The following is a 20,208-nucleotide window of genomic DNA, read 5'->3' as shown; positions in this document are numbered from 1 at the left end:
ACACACACACACACACCGTCTCAAGGCTGATGTCATGACTAAGGCAAAGCCATTACGATGCTGAAGAGGCAAAGGGCAGTCTCAGAAGCTTGCTGCAACTGGTGCTGCAATGATGACGGAACAGAGCAAAGTCCAAAACGCACACATAAGCAAGAACGCACACACACACACACACGATGGAACACACACACAGATCTTTTGTTTAAAAGCTTTAATGGTGAATCAAAGGATTAAGTGTAGCCTCAGAATTGGAGTAGCAAAAATCACAAGTTCCGTTAACCTGACCACAGAGCTATAATGGTGCAGAACTCATTAGCTCCAAAGCTTGTGGGCTGTGTTCTGTAGTTCGACTGGGGCCTGTTTGAATCATCGGAGGCAGAGAAGTAGATGTGAGACTTGTCCCACTAGAAGCTTCTCCAGAGCAACATCAGGGCTGAGGTCATGCTCACAGTAAGGAAACACCACTACCTAGACCCTAAATAGAGTGGTGGATTGGCCCAGTCTGCCCCCTAGAATGTCACACAATCATGTTTGAGACCTGGCCTCCTCGCATGTCTGAGAGAGGCAGAAGCAGAGGGGGGAGATGTGGAAGAAGCACAATGCTGCCTGGACAAAAGCCTTTGTGTGGCTCTCCTGAGAAACCAGTTTGGAATTCCGACGGTGACTGTTCAGCTGGGGTGTTTTTGTAGTGTCCAGACATTTTGCCCCCCCTGTGGTGGTGGTTTTACATATGTTGGTATCAAGGTATGCTGGCTATATCCAGACACACACACACACAGGCCTGTTATTGTCCTCTCTCTGACATTTACACAGTCACTTCAACAGCTTGGAACTATTAGCAGACCACAGCCCCTCCTCCTCAAAGCCTTGGTTTCCTGGATACAGATTAAGCCTTCAGTAATCTCCAAGTCTACAATTTACACCAGTAATTATTTGGAATTCGTAAATGAATTGTAATGCGTCTATTCTATGGAGAACAGACTTGGAACTGTACTTCAAGGAAGCTCAATTGTAGATTGCAATCTTATCAGTTGTACTTTGTGTTTTAGCTCGTTGGACTTGGACGACAGTGAATTTGTGATTCAAGTCGACTATCAAACAGTTTTTGTTTCTTACGGGGTCTCCCCAGGAGCAGATCTTCTTGACGAGCTCACAGAGACGCGTGTCTATTATGCTTCATCTTCTGGGTGTGTTTCCTCTGCTGGGGTGAACATGTCCAGTAGGCCAGTGATGCAGCTCTGTCTACAGGGTCAGTTCACGGCTGTCTCCAGTTGTTCAACAGCTGGCACGGCCTCTGCTCCGCGCTGCTTCCTGTTTATCCACAACAGGTGCGTCCAACGCTGAGACATCACCCTCCGGTGATGACATCATCAAGCTGAGCTCCCCCGGATCTGAATGACATGGAGCAGGAACAGCGTCCTCTTCCTGTCTCACAGTGCGTTCACCCTGCAGCGTTTAACGTTCTGCACCGCTTGCCTTCCCACAGTACACCACGCTCGGGGGCGTGTTAGAAAAGTTAATACAGAGTTATAGTTCTCTAAGGTCACTGTTGTAGTCATGACCAAGCGTGCAGACTTAGGTTCATGTACTCACAATATCGATCAAAATACCACTTTTACACATTTGTGTAAAAATACAGAATTTTTACTAGTGCGAGATTACAGTAGTGGCACAGAACAGTCACGTAATGTGACCAGACTGAATTTAAAAGTATAAAAACACACTAGGGACACTGACAACGTCGGCAATCCTGCACAATGCATTATTAGTTTAATGTAATCTTTAAATTCAGGCTCGTCACATTACGTAACTTTGTTCTGAACAGAACTGGGTGTGCAGACACACGATAAGTTTCTCCTCCATCTTGAAATTGTAAAACCTAATAATGTTTACCATGACCAACAGTTTCTACGTTACAAGAAACCAATCCGATTGGCCAACGCTAGTGTTTTCACGCTCCTCATTTACATAAAGTTGAGAAAATCCCCTCCCCCAACCCCCCCAGACTTGATCTTTCCCACATCATTCCAACTGGGAAACCAGTGTGTGTGTATACATCGAAGGAGAATGCGAGCAGCACTGGTTAGCTAGTGTACATTTCTCTTCTGTTGATGTGGTCAGGGAGTGTTTGAAAGGCCTGCTCTGGCCTGATCTCTGCTGGAGCAGGTCTCAACAGCCCCCGGGCAACAAGCCGAGCCTGCGGAGACGAGGAGCGGCCTGCGCCCATGTTCCGGTGACGGTCCTCTTCCTCCCACCGTCCTGTCGTCAGCTCCCACCCCAGGTCAGAGAGCGAGGAGAGATGGGATGGGAGGAAGTTTACATTTTTCTCCCCAGTGTGTAAAAACTTCTTGATCGTGCGTGCGAAACGATTACCAGTCCAGACAGATGTCATCAGTCAGTCATACCAGTGTGTGCCCACAGGACCACCCCCTACACTCTTTTCTCCCTCTCTCGTCCTCTCCCTCTCTTCCCACAAACGTCCTTCTCACAATCCTCAGTATCACGTCATCGCTTATTGGCTGAAATCATATATGAACCCTCTGTACCCGTAGCGGGAATCTCCCCCTTCTTGCAGGTCCTTACAGATAGTTATCTGAGCGCTGAATTCATATAACGGCACTTAAATTGACTGACTCTTGATGGGGAACAGGTGTTGTTTGTGGGGCAGAGGGAGAACAACATGTGTGCTCTCAGGTGTCTGATGTTTACACTTACCTTTCCTGTGGAGAATGTTCTGGAAGCAGGGCCCAGGCCAGGGCGTTGGCGGCCAGGTATTCACATGTCAAATAGAGCTCAACTCAGACATGGCCGCCACTAGTATGAGATTCCCCTTAGTCACACACTGTGTAGTTGACACACTTAATCATGACTGACTTACTGACAGAAACAGATGTGCATCATGCGCGCACGCACACACACCCTCATCCAGCACGTAGCGACTGAACAGACTCTCTTGCCCTGCTCCTATGTTTCCATATGCTGTCAGACTGAGGGCCAGTGTGGTTTGAGGGGCCGTATGGTGTCGCTAGGCTCTCTCCCTCTCTCTCTCTCTCTAGTCTAGCCTGCCCGACTTCGTCCTGTCTTCAGTAGGCAAAGGAATGTCACATTGAACATTAGGACGCACTTCCCCAGAATCCTTAGGCGCTCCTGTTTACTATGGTATTGTTACGTAGCAGCCCAGACCTAACCTGGGAGTGCCCTCTCCGATAAGGAACCCATTGTCTCACAATTTCTCTCCCTCCTTCCCTTTCCTCCCTCCCCCCCCCCTCGCTCTCAGGTCCTCCAGTATCGATGTTGTCTAGTTTTTGTTGCGTCTCCATAGCAACAAGGAAACAAATAAACGGCGGCCAGAAAAATCCCCCGCATGTGGCTGGTCCAGAGTGTCTGGGTGGGGGATGGTGATCCATGAGTGGTGTTTATATCACACTGATGCCACACTGCTCCCAAGCAGCAGGTGTCCCTAAGGGGTTCCACAGTTTCCTGTCTGTCCCTGTAACAAGTGTGGACAAGAGAGGTCATTTGTAAAGACTGAAGGTGTGCTGGATTTTTCTTGCCTGGTTTAAATGGAATACCGAGCTAAAGGCCCTCTCCCAAGTCTAGTAAATATACAGATGGATTGATAGATTCTGTTTGAAACAATAGTCTTAATGTAGTTGGACTGTGGCTCATAAGGGCTGGATGGTATTTTCTGAGCGCACACACTCCTCTAGCCCTCTCACTGCCAGGACTCACAGCCGCATCCTCTGCTACCTTTCCCCTTTCTTGTCATCCACCCAGAAAGAGTGAGGTCTGCGTGGTGTAATTCATGGTTTGACGTCAAGCCCACCCCAACACCCCCCCCCCCCCGCTTCCTCTCTCAAAACCTTTCCAAGATGGAGCCTTGGCTGCTATCAGAACACAGGCTGACATCACCTGGATCTCCTCCAGTTCAGATCAGCCCTCAGAACGCCCTCTGTGGCTCACGCGCTGGTGTGTGGGGTTCAGTTGAGGTCTCTGCCTTGCATGCATGTTCCCTCAGAGTAGAGGTGCTGTGGTTTGTAGTTCTGAACTGCAAACCTCTGTGCCTTGTATCTCTCACACACAGGAACGTGTGTGCACAAAGACAATCGACTGGTTGATTCGTACATCTGAGGCCTAGCTGTGTTCGATACACTGCAGTTTCTGCCCCTTTTTAAAGCTATGGCGCTGAGGGTGATGTTTTTTCCTCTCAACCCTCAATGCAGAACTACCCTCAAGGACTCTAGATAGCTCTACCACATTTGAAACACACAGATTTTCAAGAACAACCTAGTTCATTTGACCCTCGGGAGGGCCCCTAAGAAGAGAGGAGCAGATTTAGCAGCGAGAGAATGAAACAATGGAACAATGATTTATCTGAACAGTTAAAAGTCTCTATAACTTTAGAGATCTGTGGAGAGTTGAACACAAAGGGCTTGGCCTGGCCCCACTCCTCTCTTTCGAATTCCTGTATTATTATTATTATTCTTTTTTTTTTTTTTTTTAAAGCTATCCGGCTGTTCATCTCCGCATCTCCACATCTCTCAAGATCTCTTTCATTGTATGTCTATGTACCATGCCACCAGAAGGGATGCATCATAATGTTATGACATTGCACTGGAGTGTGTTGCACACCCAACACTTGGCAACATCTGCAGTCTTGACTTTCCCATGTCAAAGGTCTGTTTTACTCACCTGGGAATGCTGGGAATGGAGAGAGAGGTTTCTGTCAAAGCGGTTTCTGTTTCTCTCCCTCTTCTATCTGTGTCTTCCATCAGTCCCAGCCTTTCTGTTGCTCTGCCTTCCCTGGTTCACAACAACAAACCTCCCCTCCCCTCTCTCCCTGTGTGCCTCCCATGGCCCCCCACAATGCCTCCCGCCTCTCCCTACCTCTCATGGACCCCCACAATGTCTCTCTCTGTCTGTCTCTGTCTCTCTGTCTGTCTCTCTGTCTGTCTCTCTCTCTCTCTCTCTCTCTCTCTCTCTCTCTCTCTCTCTCTCTCTCTCTCTCTCTCTCTCTCTCTCTCTCTCTCTCTCTCTCTCTCTCTCTGCCTCTCTGCCTCTCTCTCTCTGCCTCTCTCTCTCTCTCTCTCTCTCTCTCTCTGCCTCTCTCTCTCTCTCCTCAGCTGACCTTGGTGAACAATAGGGCTGCCATGTTGATAGCCTCGTTTCTCACAAAACCCTGTCAGGATGTCACACATGTATACACACCCGCGCGCACACACACAGTATTGGAGAGATAAAGTAATCTCACTTCCACGCAGACACATACATCATATCTATTGACTCACTCACTGTTCAAAGTACTTTGGGGGGTGGAAGGGGGCGGGGGGCAGGGGGCAAGACTTTAAGAGAACAGTTTTACTGCCGCCATTCACTTTGAAGTCAGTGTCTCAGTCCGGGGTCGTAATGGGCAGTAGGAACAGCAGCAGAGCCTAAAGCAGCATTCCATGAGTCGTTCACAGGGCACAGTCGTTAACCCTAATCTGAGCGCTGCTCCTCGCGGATCAAGAGATTTCCTCAAACCTGCTGCCTGCTCTCGGCCAGGCAGAGACGGCCCAGAGTACAGAATGAGAGGAATGCGGTCTCTGTAACCTTCTTGTTTTTGTTGCTGAGCTCGTATAATTCTTTAGTAGCTGTGCTTTCGAAGAAACTCTTCACATATGTGGGCACATGTTTCTGAGCATGTTTGTGCAGCCCGTATTCCCTGGCCCGAAACTCGCAGTTCAGAACTGAAACTCACTTTGGTTTCGGATAAAGCCAGGTAAAATTTGTATCATTTAGCCTATTCCCCTTTAATCCTCTTAAATATATCGTGTCCACCTTCTTTAAGAGTTTAGATGGACTTGACTCCATCTTTATTAACCCACCCAGTCCTGTTGTGGGCCGGTGGTTGGGGAGGAGAGACTCAGGAGTAAGACCAGAGAGTGAGGTCTCATCTCTGGCAGAAGTGCTGGTAATGTGTGCATGTGTGGTAGAGAGGGAGAGAAGGGCTCTTTTGTAGCCAGTAGCAGCTCATCCTGCCAGTGTAGTGGAGTTGTTCCCGCTTCTGGGGATGTCCCATGACTGAGGGCTGTGATGCAGATCCTATTTAAGAGACTCCTGGGATGTGTGCGCCGGCGCTGATGAATTTCACCGTAGTGTGGTGTCCACAGACAGACGGTATAGTCTTATCCCTGACTTTTACGTCTGCCATGGAGATGCAATCCTCACCCCCCCCTACCCCAAACACCCAGCCATGGAATTCCTGAATGCCTCACCACACGCCAGCAAACTCACAATAGACATTTTCCAGGTTGTCATAGAGACATGCGTACACACACACACACACACACACAGTATGCATACTAATCAGAGTTTTGATCTGTAGGTGTTTTTGTATGTGTGGGTGCATCTGTTTTGCTGCTTCATTTACAGGAAACAAAATCCCGCTCCATGCACAGATGGCATTCTGGGTCAGTCAGTCAGTGTCTTACCTGCATGACTGATAGGTGTGTTTGGACCAGTAAACAAATCCCTCACTGGTAACCAAGGGCTCATAACCTGTTGTGGTTAGACCACTTTTGACAGATTTGCATTCTAAACACCTACCTCTGGGATGACACACGGTTATTTATCGCCTCCCTATCCTCCTGATTTTTAAACCCATGTTGCGCTCCTCTCCTTAACGAGGGAGTTTCCTTCCCCAGCTTCCTCCCAGTGCACTGCCCTTGGGGAAGAGAATCACCAGAGATAGCAGGAGACAATGCTTAGGTGAATGTTCAGGGATTCCTGGTAACTGGTGCAGCAAAAATGTCTTTAGCTCGTGTTGGAACAGCCTCATATTAACCAGTCTGTAGTACCTGGTAAATGTTTGGATTTCTCTATAAACCTATCGAACAAAACCAAGTATTTCTTTCAAATGAGGGAGTTTGCTCAACGCAGCCCGTGTCCAGCTACTTCTCCGTGTGTGTGTGTGCCAGAGGTCGTCTGTAGCACTCATTGTTATGTGCTCAATTACAGGATGTTTGTAAAAGATGGTTGATAGTACCACACAAAAAGGGAAACTCATACGTACAGGCACAATCTCCGAGGGGTGCGTGTGAACTTAAAAGGTGTGTCGGTGGGGGGGGGGGGGGGGGGGGGAGATATCACTCACAGGGAGAGAGGGTGGCAGGAAGATAACGAGAAATAAAGATGGAACCGTGGAAGAGTGAGGGCGTCAGATGGAATGCGGCGCATGCTCTTGCATCAGGCCGCTTGTTGCTAGAACGTTATTCTAGCGACCCGAGAATGTCAGGAATGATCAACAGCTGGGAGATATCCTCCTGGTTGATTCAGCTACTTGAATGTATTGTCTCCTTGCGCCACAAGCGGGGGAAATTATCTCTCACAGCAGTCTAAACTTTCTGAAGATGTTTACTTTTTTGATATCTTCCTCCTGTTCCTCTGACTATTATTTTAGTCACCGATTTTATAATCACCCCCATCTTCATGCTAGCCAACCAGAGCGTGTTGTGTGTTCGGGGTGTGGGATCAAGTGGAATGTTTTGTTTTTGGACCGTTTGCACATGGTGTATGCAGGTAAACAGATGATCTAATGGCTTCCTCCCTCCGTACTAGATAGGAGGTCAAGGTTGGAGTGTTCTGCTGCTGAGGCCTCCGTGCCACGATCCTGTTATGTACCAGCTTGTACCCTGTAATCTGAAAGGTCACGCTAACCAGCGGTTGGTTTCCCTCTACTGAAAATGGCAGAGAACGGGCAGAAAAAAATGTGTGCACTAAAAAAGTTACATGGAACTTTTTTTTAATGCAATATTTCTTTATAGTCCAGACAAAGCATGTCACCATTCCGATCCAACCCTCCCCCCCCCCCCCCCCCTGAGAGTGTCTCCCATTCGTGCGGGCTTGTACAGTCCCCGCTCCGTAATGACCCTCTCCCTGTTCTCTCCCTCCTCACCACAGACAGCAAGGCCATCGTGGATGGGAACCTGAAGCTCATCCTGGGCATGGTGTGGACCCTCATCCTCCACTACTCCATCTCCATGCCCGTGTGGGAGGACGAGGACGACGACGCCGAGAAGAAGACGCCCAAGCAGCGTCTGCTGGGCTGGATCCAGAACAAGGTGCCCGACCTGCCCATCACCAACTTCAGCAGGGACTGGAGGGACGGCAAGGCCCTGGGAGCCCTGGTGGACAGCTGCGCTCCAGGTCAGAGAGAGAGAGAGAGGGAGAGGGAGAGAGAGAGGAACCTCGATGAACCACACCTCAACGTTGGAGGTCTTTCAGACGGTCGTGTTTAACTGTTGTCTCTGTTCACTGTCGTCGCAGGTCTGTGTCCTGACTGGGAGAATTGGGACTCCGTGAAGCCGTCGAACAACGCGAGCGAGGCTATGCAGCTGGCCGACGATTGGCTGGGGATCCCTCAGGTGAGAACCCGAGGCCTCTACTGTACTCCTGGAACCCGGTTCTGTTCTCTACTGTGAGGATGGAACACTGCCCATGTGACCATGTTCCAGACTTTTCTTTGTTACTGTTGGCCTGTGTTTAGAAGAGCCCAGCTTGTGTGAGCCGAGTCTGATTGTTTCAGTGAACTAGTTCAGAGTAGACCGGAGGAATGAGACTTCTGTTTATTTAAGAGGCGGCTGCCACGTCCAGAGTATTCCATTGACCTTTTACTTAAGTCATCATTCATCACACACTGCATCAGACTTCTGCAAACAGGAAAACCCCAGGTTTCCAGGTATTCTGCTTAGCAATTTTTCAGGCAACCCCTTCCCCCCAACTCAGCCAAACCCCTTCCCCGACAGTCCCCATAATCAACACCACCCGCACACCTGGATGTTGGCAACCAAAGCAAACTATGCTGCCAACCTTGCTGGTTTTGACGTTGCCCATAATCTCATTGCTTCCTTGTCGCGTGTGTGTGCTCATCTCTCTGTCCATCTCTCCGTCTGCCAGGTGATTGCCCCAGAGGAGATCATCGACCCCAGTGTGGATGAGCAGTCCGTGATGACCTACCTGTCACAGTTCCCCAAGGCCAAACTCAAGCCTGGCGCACCACTTAAACCCAAGCTCAACCCCAAGAAGGCCCGCGCCTACGGACCAGGTAACTCGCCTGCCCCCGACCCCCGTCCAATCACTGCTTTTTGTTCCGTGAACACTTCGTGGATCCATGCTCCCTTTTCAGGGAAGGCGAAGTTGTAGAAACCCCCTAGATGGAAGATTCCAGTTAAAAAGCTTTGATAACGCTACGTGTCCACCCTGACTTCCCTCCACGTCAGTCTCGGCCTGAGTTATGTCAGTGTAAATACATGGAGCCATCAGGAGGCCTCATCGCCGTTCGCTGTCCATGACACTGGCCCTTGCAGTAAATAACAGCGTGGCTATAAAACTCAGAGTTAATGAGTTTAGGGGTTGTTAGCTGGGGTTGATTCACAGTCCAGAGGTTCCGCAGGGGCCTGTTTGAATGTGTCCTCACATCCGAACACGATGTCTCCTCCTCTGCAACACACACTGGCATGACTGAGGCTTCACAGAGCTAGACATCCAAAGAGGGGTCTAAGTCTCATTTAAGAACACATTCTCTATTGTCACTCAAATTGTAAACATTTTTGAGTGTGACCTTTTTGTAAGTGTATTTCTTACTTTTTCGACACCCAACCCTAGACAAATACGCCCACATGCACAAACAATTATGTAATTCATTCTAGGGCAGATTAGGCAACACCCAAACCGTATCTCCCAAAACACAAATCTCCCCACTCCAGATTGAACAGGTCTCTTTTTTGGTTCTGCGGTCCTGCCGACCTGCCGCCTCCCAGATGTAACCCTAACCCTAACCCTGCTCACAATCTCCCAGAAGTGGGATCCGATCTTGTATGACATGGATGAATTGTGTCCAACGTCAAAGCCCGCCAAGACGAGCAGAATTCCACATCCAGCAGCCAGTCATGGGTTCCGTAAGACGAGGGAGTGGTACCTTCATGCTCACTGGAGAGGGAACCAGAACGTTATTTATAGAACCCTCAACTATTCAGACTAATGGCAGAAGTAAACCCAAGAGATAACAATTTTAAAAGGTTCTGTCTGACTAATGGAATCCACTTCAGAACTCTTTTTTTCTCTTCAGAAGTTTTGAGATCAATGCCTGTAGTCCCTTTTTAGTCGATGGAAACGGTAAAGGTCGCCGTTACAATGTGAGGAAACGTCTGCTCGTTAGCGTCAACAATAGACGGCATCCCCCCACCGCCCCCCCCCCCCTCCCGCCTTGCCACCATCTGATCACCAGACTGCAGCCAGCTCTCCCATGTACAGCATACATGGAAACGGTTTCTGCAGTAACACCACTTTTCCTCCACCTCATCCTAACAGCACATGCCCCTATATGCCATCATCAGCCTGTGTTTAACTTGTGGGCCCTGTGGAACAAATCAGTGCCGTTTGGCTCCTCTCACTCTTAAAACAACCCCCCTGTATTTCATTCAGCTTTCCATCTCCTCCCACATTCCTCCTGTAGAGAGAGACAGCAAAAACACATGCTTTTCCACTGATCTACAAGATCTCTAATCATATGGGCCCTGACCGGGAACTCTTATCACCCACTCCGTAGACGCTAGCTAGCCCAGACCTGACAGGATCCCATCAGTTGAATTAGATGGTTGGATCTCCAGTTGCTACTTCCTGTCGGCCTTTTTATTCATCTGCACCCCTTTCTCCTTCCCCTTCTCATCTTCCTCCTCCTTCTCCCCATCTGTTTCCATCCCTCCCTGTCCTCCTCCTCTCCCAGGTATTGAGCCAGTGGGGAACAGGGTGATGCGTCCTGCAGTGTTCACAGTGGATTCCTTCAGTGCCGGCCAGGGCCAGGTCACCGTCTACGTGGAGGACCCAGAGGGCACCAGAGAAGAGGTAGGACCCTCTGGAACACTGGAGACAGGAGGCGTGGAGACCAGACTGAGGGCCGTCTGACCATTGGTTCATTCCTTTATTGACACGCCCTTCTCAAATCACTCATTGGGTTCATATCTGCTCCCAGGTGAAAGCCGTCCCCAATGAGGGAAAGAAGACCTACAGTGTGACCTACTTGCCCCAGGTCATGGGCCCTCACAAGGTAGGAAAGGGGGGCTGTCTGTGGAGAGGTCCCGGATAAAGGACGGGTCTGACCACGGGGGGTTTGATGGTGGCTGTCGCTCGGTCCTGTGCAGGTGACGGTGCTGTTCGCCGGCCAGGAGATCCCAAAGAGTCCGTTTGAGGTGAACGTGGACAAGGCCCAGGGCGACCCCACCAAGGTCACAGCTAAGGGGCCGGGCCTGGAGCCCCTGGGGAACATCGCCAACAAACCCACCTACTTTGACATCTACACCGCAGGTCAGTGCTCCACTCCCCCCTTTTTTTCCTTTCTCACCATGCCTTGATTAGCTCGCTAATGCAATTGAGATGTTATTGTTGTACTGTGGTATAATATTTCTGTTCACCATGCCTGGTAGCTGAGATGTGGTTACTTTGCAATTTGGCTCGTAAATTCAGACCGTCCCTTGACTTGACTGCTGAAATACTGTTAGAACAATGCACTTCTGATCCTTCATCGTGACTGATGAGAGCGTCTGCTTAATGAATGCATTGCGAACGTGTGGATGGTTGACGCCAAATATGGCTCCACTTTGTCCCTGGCGTTCTGCAGGGGCCGGAGTGGGCGACGTGACGGCCGTCATCACGGACCCCCAGGGGGGGAAGGGCGTGGAGGCCATGATGGAGGACAAGGGGGACAGTGTGTTCCGCTGCACCTACAAGCCCACCCAGGCGGGTCCCCACACCGTCACCATCACCTTCGGGGGCATCGCCATTCCCAAAAGCCCCTGCACTGTCAACGTCGGCCCCGGTAGGAACCCTCTTAACGACCACTCTGGTTGGCTGGTTTTAATCTACTTAAAAGCTAGCTCCATTTCGAAACGAGAGACAACATACACACACCTTTCCTCATAATGTTGTGTGCATATATATATATATTTAGCTATAGGGCATTTGACTGCAGATCAATAGGTTGAACGTTCAGAATTCCACCCCCATACGTCGCTTTGGATAAGTGTTGGCTAAATGAATACATTAGTATTCGAAAGTTTGTTCTTGAACGTAGATAACACTGAGCCTCTTGCATCACATATCCCCTCACTACCATGTTTCCTGTGCTGGTTAACAAGTCATCCAGGTGACACGGCCTTTGGTCACTGACAGCTGGGGCTGAGGTGGCTGGAGGCCTTGTCTGCTGGTGGAGCCTGGAGCTTGTGTACTGCCAGAGTGGGGCCCCGGCTGGGAGTGGAGCTTGGTGGAGGTGTGAGTGTGTCAGTGAGGGGGGGAGAGAGACAGAGACAGAGAGAGAGAGGGGGGAGAACCCCTATGCAAGTGAACAGGGCTCCAGCTCCCGGAAACAGGGGACAGGAGTGTTCGCAAACGCAGCCAAGCCTCGTAAAACACCAAATTCTTTCTCCCTGAGGCAGCTTTTCCCAACCAGGCCACTCCACACAGCTCCAGCTCACACGTCGTTTTATAGAGGGCTCGCAAATAGATTTTTCCAAAATAATATGAAATTAAAAAGATATTGTCATTATTGTTTTTATGTCCATGTGTTTTTATGTGGAGTAAACAGACCCCTTGTTGAATCGTAAAAGGAAAGTATCTAAAGTTATTTCAGGACAGTTGTTCAGAGGAACGTTTGGCTCAGTGGTGGCTGTTGAGATTCCTCGACATCTTTTATGACTCTCCATTCACTTAAAATTGACAAATGTGTGGTTTCTGGAGTCTATCTTTGGCTACCAGACACACAAAGAAAAGCCTCTTACTTTTTACTACAAGCATCATTCTAAGAAGAGTAGGCCATATAAAATCATATGCTGTTTAACTCGCTTCCAGCGAAGCGATCAAATAATTTCTAAATGTTCTTGTTGGATACTATATTATTTGTGCAATGGGATACAAGGTGGTTAACTTTTATTAAACTCACCGGTTTGACTGTTTATCATCCCCTGACTCATCAATGCCTGCACCATTATTCTCTTTGTCTCTATTGATTTAAATCAAATGATTTCCGCCAAAGATTTGTTGTGTCATACAGGTTCCTGTGCTGGGTGTGTAGACAGTGTGACTCAGACTGCCTGTAGAGTAGCATGTTTGTCTTCAGTATTAGCCCTTGCTCTGTTACCATGCAGTCCCTCCCTGAGTGTGAGGTTTTAATGAGTGCGTGTGTGTGGTGTGTCTTTCTGTCCAGCCTCCGTGCCCAGCGCGTGTCGGGCCACAGGGCGCGGGCTGCAGCCGAGAGGCGTCCGGGTGCGTCAGGTGGCTGACTTCAAGGTGGACACGCGCAACGCCGGCAGCGGAGACCTGAAGGTCTCAGTCAAGGGGCCGAGTGAGTAGACACGAGCGCGCACACTGGAGGTCCATTCAAGCTCCACCTGGGATCCCACTCTACACTTCCTGTTTTCTCCACGTGTCCTTTCCTCTCGTCGCTTTGTGGTTTCGAACCTCCAGGATTCCTGCTTCCTGTTTTGTTTTTGCACTATTGTCCAACACTTGCATCCTCAGAGAGGTTTGAGTGACTGGACTACCACGCCATGGGGCGTGTTGGGGTTGGAGGTCTGCTGAACTGGGGTGCTCCTCATCCTGACACGTTGCTCCCTCCTCATGTACCCCAGTACACTCACCTTCACAGATATACGTTCATAATCATAATGTCAAATTATTAATTTCTTTAGCAAGTACCCATGTTGTAAGCAGAATGTTCCGAAAGCCGGTCATTATTGCAAAATCAATTTCACAGTAATGACTGGCTGGCTCTACGTGGGTGTAAGCAACATGGTGAAGAGGGCTAGGAGCTCTGCTTCAGACCAGCTCAGTCCTATCCAGTCTGGAGTAATTAAAGACACATGGGAGGGAGGCAAGCTTTGGAAGGGAACCCAGCCCTGGACTGAGGGACATGGAGGCCCCAAGCCCAGGCTGTTCCCCTGGCACCAGCCCGCCCAGACTGCCCAGCCCGCCCAGGGTCCAGCTGGCTAGAGGCAGGCACCAGCCTGCATGGCACTCAAGACAGGCTCAGGCTTGGATCTTCTGTCTGAGTGGATGATGAATAGACTGAGCCGGGTCACTGGGCACACGTGATTGATTTACGCACGAGAAAGACATGTTTTATGGGTTCATGACGCAACTGTGTTGAGTGGTCGGTGTGTGCCAACCTTGTCAACAAGTGAGCAAATACGATCACACTTAGCTGACATGCTAGCTCTCCCTGCCCAGAGATATCACCTAGCCTTGGTGTAAATTGGTCTGACACATGACTAACTCTGTGTGTGTATTGTAGAGGGTCTTGATGAGCCTATGAAGCAGAAGGAGGCTCTGGACGGTGTGTATGCCTACGAGTATTACCCCAACGCCACCGGCAAGTACACCGTCACCATCACCTGGGGAGGACAGCACATTCCCAAGAGGTGAGTGAGCCTGGAGCCCCGATATGTCACCTTCACGGTGACACTGATCGTGCTGCTGTGTCCGCCAGTCGAGGGCTACCGGCAAACGGATTGTTGGGGGGGTTAGGCTGGGGTGGGGGGTGGGGGCCACGGCTGGTTGGCGTGAGACGAAACATGGAACTTACCGTGTACACCAGGGGAACATTGTTCTCTGTGTGTGTGTGTGGTAATAAATGGCATTACCTCATGCTCTCTGGTCTGAGCGTACCACAAGGGAGCTGGGCAAACAGAGCAAAACTGTGTTCACGCTGTGGGAAACGTTTATGTCGCCACACATTTCCCAGGACTGCTGATAAATACGTAACGTTGACTGCAGACAGCTTCATTTAACGAGCTTGGAAATGTCTTTCTGTTTTGTGTTAATTCGTTTTTTGTTTTATTTTAATTTGTGTTGAGGGGTGTGTGCGTGTGTGTGGGGATGGCTGGTTTTAGCAGGGAGAAATGTAGTCCTTTTTGGGGCATACGGAAATCTGCTTACTTTTTACTGTATGGTATCTGCACTCCGAAAGATGGGGGATGGATTTAGGATAAGTGTCGTGGCTGAGCAGTTAACCCCTGTGGACGTTTATCAGCCATGAAGGCATTTTCCATGTGTTCATCAGGAGAGGGAATTCAAGTTGTTTTACAACATTGGAGATTGGATTACAGATCTTAAAGAGGGGGGGGGGGGGGGGGAGATGGAATGAACTCTCAGAGGTGCTTGTGTATGTGTGCACACGCGTCTGTGTGTTTATACACTGTGCCGACGGTCTCCCAGGTGACCTCATGCACCAGGGCCCCGTCGGCACGGCATCACTGACTTTAACGGTGGCTCCACTCAGGCCCCGGGGTGAAATGGCTGACAGAAGCTGTGCGTTTGTGTTTTAACACACGACGCCTCCTCAGTCACCCAGGGGTTTTATGGCGCCTTTTAGCTGCTCCAGCACAAACAGTAACCCAATACCACATTAAATGGATCCGTTTGGTTTGGAAATTTGTTTTTGGGATCCGCTTAGCATTGGACTGTTTTGGGGTTGTCCACTGGCTGAAGGGAAGCATGAACTTACATCGTGGTATGAGCAAGATGCTAGAACACGTCAAGCTTTAAATATAACATATGAAATAATATTGGTGAGACTTGAGATATGGGGAGAACTGTCTTTGGCTCCTCGAAGACTAAACGGTGTGTTTGAACTCGTCTTGTTTCCCGATGTCCAGTCCGTTTGAGGTGCAGGTGGGCGCCGAGGCGGGGCCCCAGAAGATCAGGGCGTGGGGTCCAGGCCTGGAGGGAGGCATTGTGGGCAAGTCAGCTGACTTTGTGGCAGAATCGATCGGCACAGACGTGGGAGTCCTGGGTGAGTTCTTGGTTCTGACTGCCCCCACTGAAACCCTATCTTGAGTCAAAATACTGATACCAGGAGTAGACGGGGGTATTTCCTCCGCGCGAATGTCAATGGAATGATAACCTTTTAGATCAGGCCTTCCAAACAGACTCCTCACCAGTAATGACCAGTGCTGTGCGTTTCCCTCAGGCTTCGCCATAGAGGGCCCGTCCCAGGCCAAGATCGAGTGCGAGGACCAGAACGACGGCTCGTGCGACGTGAAGTACTGGCCCACGGAGGCCGGCGAGTACGCCGTGCATGTCATGTGTGACGACGAGGACATCGAGGACAGTCCCTTCATGGCCTACATCGTCCCCGACAACGGCACCAACGACCCCGCCCAGGTGAGCGACGCTGGGCTGTGTTTGCTAAAGCTGCGAGGGTACGGTGAGAATGGTACCTTTTAGATATTGGTAAAGTGTAAGTAGTTGCAGAGTATGTGAGATAGTTTTCTCAGGGCAAGTTTAACTTTTGTCTAATGTACAAGACGTATTATACAGTAGCCTTTAGCTGAAATCATCAGGAAGGCCCCCTATCATTACATCTGTTTTTGTAGCGTTTGCTGTGGTTTGCAGAAACTGTGACACAGCAAAGCTGGCTTCACTTAATGTGTTGGTGTTACTCTAAAATCAGGTCCAGGCCTATGGCCCTGGTCTGGAGAAGACCGGCTGTGTCATCAACAAACCTGCCGAGTTCACCGTCAACGCTAAGGATGCTGGGAAGGGTCCCCTGAAGATCATTGCCCAGGTGAGGATTGGACAAAATGATTTCCATGATTATCCTTAGTAAAGAAGTAAATTACATTGTAGTCTAGACCATTGAAGACCCACACTTACAGAAACTCTCTTCCTTGTATAACTCCAAGAATGCCGAGGGAGCTCCAGTTGACGTGAAGTTGAAGAACAAGGGGGACAACGTGTACGCCTGTTCCTACACCCCGACCTCCGCCCTCAAGCACACCGTGGTCGTCACCTGGGGAGGGGTCAGCGTGCCCAACAGTCCCTTTCGGGTAAGCCAATCAGAACCCCCCATTCCAACTTGGTCCCGATCAGAAACCCTTGTTCAGAGTGTAAGCCAATCAAATCAGGCCTCTCCTGGAGATAGTTTGAAAGGTAAACGTAGAAGACCGGTGATTGTGATCACCTACACAGAGGAGCGTCGCACCTACGGCCAGTAAAGGAACATGACTGCTTCAGTCCTGGGGTGTGACAGGGTAGCCCTTTGCAAAATCAAAATGCACTGTCAATGATCAAATACACTACTACCTTTAAACAACTGAAAGTATTTTTCTACACTTAACTCACATTTGATTGTACCTGTTGTAAGTCATGCATGTAAAGATTGACACTTTAAAGAGTTGAATCATAAAACTTTGTTCTGGCAGGCAGAGTTGTGAAAACCTCATGTCTCCCAAAGCTAGAGGACTGTGTTTCATTTTATTGTTATCGTTCTTGTTTTAACCTGGAATGACATCTCAGTATGGAAAATTATTTTTGGTTAAATGAAGAACTTTGACTCTCAGTAACATGAAATGTTGATGCGTCCTTAATAATTCAATATAATAACATAATTGGAAGATTTATGCTGATCACTAATTCTTGAAATTGATTATATTAATAAGAAACAAATCATTTAAATTTCATTTAAATATTTAGTTTTGTTTACAATTGTGTAACTGGATTCAACCAGCAAATTTTTATTTAGAGCCCTTATTTTGCTGATCTCAGTTATATCTACTTGATTTATAGCTTTTGCCTGCAGAGATTGATGTACAAAATCTTTTGCCAAGCCCTTTTATGTGCAATATCATGAGAAGTTGAAGGCTTGTTTGCATCGCGTGCCAGGAATGACATTAATCCCAAAAAAACACATCTCAACCTGTTGAACGATTCACATAAATGTGTCAGTAGGAACTGGGCTGCTGGCAGGCTGACTGAATGGAAGGTCTGAACCACAAACTAGCATTTATACAAGCTGCCTTGATTATGGAATGCAAACCTGCAATGTTAGATACTAGATAGAAGAGATTTTGTTGCCAAAGAGGTGTGCTATGGACAATTTGAGGGAAGGAATCACAATCCAAATATGTATTACAGACTGCACTGTCCTAAACATTTCTGATTTGACTTGATGATGGGGAATTTTTGTGACGTCACACTAAATAAACAATCAGTTTACTCAGTTATTGTGTTGTTTGGTTCATTCACTCATTTTCCTAGTTGCAGTCTTCATTGTGCAATGTATTTCAACCTGTACATGAATTGTGTAATTGTGAATATATCTTTGAATAGAAAAGTCCCATGTATATTTACATCTCAATATATTATAATTACTAAAAGAAGCGTGAACAAATGTTTCTTTTTCTCTCCAGGTAAATGTTGGGAAAGGAAGCCATCCTCAGAAGGTGAAGGTCTTTGGTCCTGGAGTGGAGAGAACTGGGCTGAAGGCCAGCGAACCAACACACTTCACTGTGGACTGCACGGAGGCTGGGGAGGGTAAGAGACACGTGAACACACACACACACACACACACACACACACACACACACACACCCTCTTAGTCACTCTCTAGGTCTAGCGGACCATAGGGAAATAGTGATTAGATACAAGGTTACTCGTATTCACTCTGTCCCCACACACGCATTCCTGAAGTTTTTGTTGTCCCTTTTATAGTATCTATTTGTGTAGGACGATGACAATTGACCCAGACATGGGTTTGGGGTGGGATGGGAATAGTATATTGCATATGGGAATTATATATGTGCCTCACCTGTATTGATTGATTGAAAATAATAATGTAATCATAAAAACAATTCCCCAACACATTCTCTCATCTCTGGACTCCATTCCGGTGCTTTCCGCAGGAGACGTGAGCGTCGGTATCAAATGTGATGCCAACATCATCAGCGACAAGGAGGAGGACGTAGACTTTGACATCATCCCCAACGCCAATGACACCATCACTGTCAAGTACATCCCCCCTGGGGCAGGGAGACTCACCATCAAAGTGCTCTTCACTGACCAGGTAAGAAACACACACACTCCCGAAACACATAATATCAATGTTCCGACTTTTCATACGACATCAAACAGGGTTGACTTCCATGTCCACTGTTGACAGGCTGAGGAGAGGGTATATCCCATCTAAAGTACTCAAGTGTGACTAAGTCTGAGCCAGAACCTAGACGGATACAGAACTTGCTTCCTGTTCCTCCCTCATGTCCCGGATGTGTTCCTCCCTGTAGGAGATCCCCGTCAGTCCGTTCAGGGTCAAAGTTGAGCCCTCCCATGATGCATCAAAGGTCAAGGCAGAGGGACCAGGATTGGCCCGTTCGGGTACGTTGTGATTCTACTTCATGTTCACGCACCTGCCTATGGTATAGGATGTAGGAGTCTTTTAAGGTCAGGTCTTAACCCACTCATGTTTTCTGCTTCAACCGTGTTCCTCTGTGCTTCCCTGGACAGGTGTGGAAAGTGGGAAGCCGACTCACTTCACCGTCCACACCAAGGGGGCCGGCAAGGCGCCCGTGGACGTCAAGTTCACCGGCACCGAGAAGGGAGACGCCGTCCAGGACTTCGACATCATCGACAACTACGACTACTCGCACACGGTCAAGTACACACCCGTACAACAGGTGAGTTGGTCTGCTGAGGCGCTTGGGGTTGATGCTGTGAAGGGCCCTTGAGGCTTGGTTCTCTTGTCCTGGTTCTCAGAGGGCTTCGAGAATGTATGTCAATGTAGAATGTTATCGTTTCTTCTGGGCAGGGTGAGATGGTGATCATCATCACCTTCGGTGGGGACATCATCCCCAAAAGCCCCTTCACTGTGGGGGTGGCAGCACCCCTGGACCTCAGCAAGGTCCAGGTCAATGGCCTGGATGGCAGTAAGTACACCACACTATGTTTTCATATCCGCACTTTGAAGGGTTTAGTAGACCAGATATGATTCCTTTTGTGTACTGTGGACTAAGTCCTGAAGACATGATATACAGTTTGTCAGCTCCCCACCTCCAGCATTGTGTAAAGACCCAACTTAAGACAAACCTTAATAAAACTAACCGACAACCGTTTGTCTCTCCCTTATCAGGAGTTGAGGTGGGTCAGGACCAGGAGTTTGCGGTGAGCACCAAGGGTGCAGGGGGTCAGGGCAGGCTGGAGGTCAAGGTGACCAGCCCGACCCAGAGGGCTGTGCCCTGCACGGTGGAGGCCCAGCCCGGGAAGGCCAGCAGCCTTGCTCACTACATCCCCAAGGAGGAGGGGATCTACTCTGTGGACGTCACCTACGACGGACACCCCATCCTGGGGAGCCCATTCCCTGTGGAGGCCATGCTGCCTCCAGACCCCAGCAAGGTAGGCTGT

The 20,208-nt window shown here is 49.0% G+C and overlaps 1 protein-coding gene across 1 annotated transcript in view; it reads left to right on the top strand.

Moving 5' to 3' along the window:
• The window catches only part of flnbl (filamin B, like), a 51,142-nt gene that overhangs the window by 11,135 nt on the left and 19,799 nt on the right, over nt 1–20,208 (top strand). Inside the window, exons 2-20 of the mRNA XM_062460608.1 lie at nt 7,942–8,187; nt 8,308–8,405; nt 8,938–9,085; nt 10,766–10,884; nt 11,012–11,086; nt 11,181–11,343; nt 11,657–11,854; nt 13,238–13,375; nt 14,324–14,450; nt 15,687–15,823; nt 16,001–16,194; nt 16,484–16,597; nt 16,716–16,859; nt 18,222–18,345; nt 18,714–18,874; nt 19,095–19,185; nt 19,315–19,484; nt 19,616–19,733; nt 19,937–20,199. Coding sequence (XP_062316592.1) covers nt 7,942–8,187; nt 8,308–8,405; nt 8,938–9,085; nt 10,766–10,884; nt 11,012–11,086; nt 11,181–11,343; nt 11,657–11,854; nt 13,238–13,375; nt 14,324–14,450; nt 15,687–15,823; nt 16,001–16,194; nt 16,484–16,597; nt 16,716–16,859; nt 18,222–18,345; nt 18,714–18,874; nt 19,095–19,185; nt 19,315–19,484; nt 19,616–19,733; nt 19,937–20,199 — 2,828 coding nt within the window. The remainder of the gene's footprint in view (nt 1–7,941; nt 8,188–8,307; nt 8,406–8,937; nt 9,086–10,765; nt 10,885–11,011; nt 11,087–11,180; nt 11,344–11,656; nt 11,855–13,237; nt 13,376–14,323; nt 14,451–15,686; nt 15,824–16,000; nt 16,195–16,483; nt 16,598–16,715; nt 16,860–18,221; nt 18,346–18,713; nt 18,875–19,094; nt 19,186–19,314; nt 19,485–19,615; nt 19,734–19,936; nt 20,200–20,208) is intronic.

The sequence above is a fragment of the Osmerus eperlanus genome, chromosome 1 (assembly GCF_963692335.1).
Source record: "Osmerus eperlanus chromosome 1, fOsmEpe2.1, whole genome shotgun sequence".
Taxonomy (NCBI): domain Eukaryota; kingdom Metazoa; phylum Chordata; class Actinopteri; order Osmeriformes; family Osmeridae; genus Osmerus; species Osmerus eperlanus.
Note: the sequence above shows the minus strand (reverse complement) of the source record. Positions and strands in the feature narration are given on the sequence as shown.